The sequence below is a fragment of the Onychostruthus taczanowskii genome, unplaced genomic scaffold, assembly GCF_017590055.1.
Source record: "Onychostruthus taczanowskii isolate IOZ18803 unplaced genomic scaffold, ASM1759005v1 scaffold6905, whole genome shotgun sequence".
Taxonomy (NCBI): Eukaryota; Metazoa; Chordata; class Aves; order Passeriformes; family Passeridae; genus Onychostruthus; species Onychostruthus taczanowskii.
This window is the reverse complement of record NW_024504683.1, coordinates 1-5,149: the sequence shown is the minus strand read 5'-3', so window position 1 is coordinate 5,149 and position 5,149 is coordinate 1. Positions and strand designations below refer to the sequence as shown.

At 51.3% G+C, this 5,149-nt stretch overlaps 1 protein-coding gene across 1 annotated transcript; it reads right to left on the bottom strand.

The window, feature by feature from the left end:
- Nucleotides 1-26: 26 nt before the first annotated feature.
- LOC121344888 (E3 ubiquitin-protein ligase RNF213-like) lies at nucleotides 27-4,224 on the bottom strand (the record flags this gene model as incomplete). The annotated part of the gene is made up of 6 exons (XM_041421213.1): nucleotides 3,915-4,224; nucleotides 2,907-3,353; nucleotides 1,820-2,001; nucleotides 1,045-1,203; nucleotides 608-801; nucleotides 27-414 (listed from the first exon to the last, which is right to left on the bottom strand). Coding segments are annotated over exons 1-6 (1,544 nt in total), but the record flags the coding sequence as incomplete, so codon positions are not given.
- Between the last annotated feature and the right edge of the window lie 925 nt (nucleotides 4,225-5,149).

Here is a 5,149-nt window from a genome sequence, read left to right as displayed (position 1 = left end):
CAGAAGGATCCCCACTGCTTCTGTACCTGAACTTTGACTGGAAAAGCAAAATTCGCCCAATGAAGTCAACAGCAAAATTAAAGTTTGTTTGCAGTAACAGAATGCTTTCTGTCTCTGCAAGAGAAGGGATTACCTGCTCTGTGCTGAAGTTTAGCTCTTTCCATACCATTGCCTCACCATCAAACACCCGCTGGCCTACTGCAACATAATGGAACTGCCTCAGCTGATAGAAGAAATTCCTCAGACTGCCAGGACTCCAGGTCCCAAGAATGCTGAAGATACTTTCTAACATAATATCAGCGGCAATTTTCTTCCCCTCCACCAGTTCTTTGTATTTATCAGAACTAATTTTCTGATGCAAGTTTTTCTTCGTGTAAGGCTTTGCACACACGATGTCATCGTACTGGTGCCACTCTAGAACAGCAACACAAGGAGAACACAGGAAAACAACCATTGCAATCAGGTGCCTTCTCCCTTCCAGCTGCCACAGCAATACCCCCAGCAGCCCACTGAGCTGCCAGCTTCAGTTAGGGCTGCCTGCCAGGAATGCTGGGCCATAGGACAGCAGGGATCACCCCAAGGCGCAGGTCCAGCCAACAGAGCTCACCTCCATTTTGGAGGAGTCCACTCTTTATCAATAAGCAGCGATTCACAGGATTATGGGATACTGAATTCTTGTAAATGAACTCATACTCCCCATTCCCACAGGTCACCCAGTAGTTGTAAGGAATGTATTTATCCAGGATTTTTCTGCTGAGAGTTACAGCACCTTCAATGAGGTATCCATGTTCTCCCAGATGCCTTGGAAACACAAACACAGCAAAGGCAGGCAAAGGACACGTTAGCTGATCTACCAACCTCCTTTTCCATGCATTGCTCCATTCTTAACAGGAATGGTGACTGTTCTTTCACACAAACACTTTAGAACAGTTTTCTCCACCGTGAAACCCTTTGCTGCAACCCCCGGCTGTGGGCACAGAGCCACCCCTTGCACAGTGGCTGAGGCCCCAGAGGGACCCTGTTCTCACAGCAGGGAACACTCACCGGGTGCAGTTCAACTCACAGATGTTGTCCTTCCAGTCAGCATAGGAAGGGATGTCCTGAGCCCTGATGAACACTTTATGGGTACTGGGGTTGAGCTTGAAGTCTTTGGATAATATTGCATGGAAATGCACTGTAACACCCTCATTGCGGCTCACAGAACTGCAGGAAAGGATTGGAAGGGAAATAGAAGAGATTTTGTCAGGGTTTTTTAATTGCACAATTCACTGTAGACCTCAAATCAGACTTGATTTGAGACCAGCTGAGTGGCTGCAAGATCCATAAACTCTGGCAGCAGTTCACTCAGACTGATGTTTGAGCAGGCCTAGTGCAAAGCCCAGTGCAAAAAGGCCAGAGCAGGAGATGCTCTGGCCCAGCAGAGTCACCTGGAATGGCCACACTTTCCACCCCTTCCAGCTCATACACATTAAGCAGAACATCAAAACAGCTCTTCACACTATTCACCTGAAGCATTTTGTGTGTGAAGCATATGGTGCTCTTTAGAGCAAGAAGTAAGAGAATAATCTCTTTTTTATCCATCAGATGCTCAAGCAGGTTCAACACATCACCTAGGACAGCACAGGACCTGTGCTGGGGCTCCCATTCAACACTGGTTCTGTCGTGCACAACCACCTCACCTCAGTTTCAAGACAACTCCATTTCCACATAGCCAAGGTACATACTGACCCAGTCCCAGCACCTCAGTTTAGAGTCCTGAGTCCTCCTCACAGCAACTCCCATTAGGGAAGAACGCTGGGAGCAGTAGGGCTGTTCTCACCTTTCTTTAACCTTTTCCACAGGTTTATGGTTCCTTTGTTCCTTTTTGTTCTTGGGGCTGTCTGCTGCAGCCACAGCACCCTCCTTTCTGGCAGCCTCTGCTCCTTGGCTCCAACTTGTCTTCTCACTCATGTTGGGCATTTTCGCACATGGGGTCAGATTTTTCTCTTTTGTGTTTGCATGCTGCAACAGGGAGAGAAACAATGCCCAATGAAACAGGAGACCCTGGAAGCACACCATCTCCTCCTGGTGTGTTGGCAATTGAAAGATGGCAAGAAGCCATTTATTGTTTCTACAATTCCATTTATATACTCTTACAGCTTTAGGTAAAATTTTTCACTGCTAAGCAATAACCACATTATTCACATTTCTTAGCTACACTGCTTAACCACAGTCTTGTACCTGCAGTCTTGCATGACTTCCTTTAAACAAAGCAACTTTCCTTTTGGTTTCCTCCCTTACATTTCTGTTTGATGTTCCCAGGGCTTCTGGCCCACCAGAGTCAAGATGTCCACATCACCCATCAGCTGGGCAGTACTTTCTGCTCTTCTGCCCATCTGCCCCCCAGCACTGGTGCACCACCAGCTTCACCCTCCTGGAAGCACTGATCCCTCACTGAGGGAAGCCGCTGGCTAAGGAAAACAGCTCATGATGGAAGAGAAGCCCAACCCAAACACACTGCCACACAGTCAGCTCAGTGAGCCCCAGGATGGAGCATAAAGAAAGTGAAAGAGAAACCACAGCAACTTACAGCTTACCAGGCCTGTGTATGAACAGAGCACAGGCACCTGCAAAACACAAAATCCCTTTGTACAAGGGGATCCCAGAGCTCTCCAGACAGTAAGGCTGGCTGGAGAAGAGACACCTGCCAGTCCTGGGGGCATCTGAGCCACCCCTCAGTGAAAGCTGGGCTAGAACTGACACCTAGGAGTACAGAATTCAAATTAGAGCCTCCCCATAGTTGTCCCCAGTTCACCCCTGCATGCCTGGGCTGGTGCTCCTCAGCCTCACTGACAGCACAAGCAAGTCACACTGACAAAGGGAAGCTGTGCCCACTGGGACACTCACCAGAGCTCACTCACACTCACCTTGACAGTGGAACTGGTCCCTTCCTGCCTGGGCTCCTTCCCAGCCTGCGGGCTCTGAGCCCCAGGGGAGGTCTTGGTTTCAGGCTTGCTTTGGGGGACTTCCTTGGCAGGAGGCAGCCCAAAGGAACTCGCTTCCTGCTCTGCTGACAGCAGCTCCTTGCTGCTGCCCCAGGCCTGGGAACCTGCTGTGGCTGCTGGCAGCTGGTCAAGGGCACCGCTGCCCCATTCCACATTACCCCTGGCTGTTCCATCCCCCACCTTGTTCCTTGGGACTGCGGCCCTGGCTATGCTGCTCTGCTCTGCAAGGCTCAGCATTTCTGCTTCCGGGCTGCCAGCTTCCTTCCCCACGTGTGCCAAATTCCTGTTGCCTTCAGGTGCATCTCCACTGGCACCAGTGCATCCATCAGCACCTGGGTTTGCTCCCTCACAGCCGGGGTGTTGGATTTCCTGAGGAACAACATAGGTGTCAGGCAACTCTCTGGTTTGAGGAGGCAGAGTGTCCTGTCCCCCAGAGATGGACGTATATTTCTTTGCTTTACTCTTGTTCTCTTTCTATTAAAAAAAGAAAAACAAAGACCACAATGTCTTTTTATTCACGGCCAAAGGGAAACTCTGTCACCTCCTCCATTGCAGCAAGTGCCAACATCTTCCTGCTACACAGCGCTAACAGAGAACGACCAGGAAGAGGAGGGACAAGACCAGCCAGTGAAATGCAAGTAAGTCTTGAGAACTGTGCAGGTTTAATATTCAAGATTTGCTCAGCAGGAGCACAGAGCAGTGCAGCAGTGTCTAAGCTGACTCATGTAATTTGTGGTTTCCCCCTCCCGGCACCGCAGCTCCACATGCACAACACAGCCTCAGCAAACATAGCAAGCTTCTCCTGGAGGAAGCCAGGCAGCAGCTCCCTGACATGGCCAAAGGGATGTGGGGGATGCAGCCTGGCCTCCTCACTTCTAGCGAGAGAGCAATAAGTCACAGCTGCTCCCCAGCACCCAGCAGGATCCACACCTTCTTCAGCAGAGGAACCACTTCAGCAGAGTCACCAGCTCCACGATGAGCTGAGGGCTCTGCATTGTCCTCTGAAGCTGTGACATACTCCTTTTCCTCCTCCCATGTCTCAGCAGAGCTGGGAGATCCACCTGCAGTGTCGGAGGTGTTGGGCAGAGCTCTTGCTCCATCCATCAGCGACTTCCCCTCTGTCTCCTTTTTTTTAAGTGGTGGAAGGAGGCCCAGCAGCACCTTCTCCCTTCACCTCTTCCTCTGCATCAGGGACTGCAGGGACCTGCAACTCTCTTCTCTCTGCAAAGGAGGGAAATTAATCGTTAAACTGGAAACTCACCCCCCAGTGGAGTCGCAGGATGGTTTGGGTTGGAAGGGACTTTAAAGCTCATCTCATTCCACCCCTGCCACAGGCAGGGGCACCTTGCACTGGACCAGGTCACTCCAAGCCCCTGGATGGGGGAGAGCATCAGAAAAAAAGGCAAAACTTGTGGGTTGAGATAAACACAGTTGAATAGGACAGAAAAGAAAATTACAGTAACCATAAAGGAATATCCAAAGCCCGTGATGCACAGGGTGCTTGCTCACCACCCTCTGAGCAATGCCCAGCCAGCCCCTGAGCAGTGGCCCTCATCCCTCAGCCAAATCACCCCAGTGCTTCCTTCAGCACCATGCCCTGTGCTCTGCAACATCCCTCTGGGCACCGGGGCAGCTCTCCTGGCTCTGCCCCGTCCCAGCTCCTCGCTGCCCGGGCAGCCTGGGAGCCTGAGAAGTCCTTGGCTTCATGTAAGCACTGCTCAGCAGCAGCTGAGCCATCAGGCAGTTATCAAGAGCAGCCTCATCCTGAACTCAAACACAGCTCTGAACCCGCTCCTGGAAACAAGAAACTCTGTCCCAGCTGAAGTCCAGACATGAACACACAGGAGCTGTTTGTTGTCCCCAGTTCAGCTCCCACCAGCAATGCTACCACTCTCCCTATACAGCTTCCTGCACTCTCAAAGGCTCTGCCAGCTGCAGAATAATTAAGGAACCACAACACCAAGGTAGAGCTCCATCCCTGTCCCTCCTGCAGACACAAATGCAGCAGCAGTGCTGGCAACCAGCTGCCTGTGCCAGTGCCTGGAGCCCAGGAAAAGCAGTGACAGGACAGTGGAACATCCCAGCTGGCACAGCCTTCTGTGACCGCTCCAGCTCAGCTGATGCCTTTCCAGGAAGGCCGAGGAAAACTCCCTTTTTATCTTCAC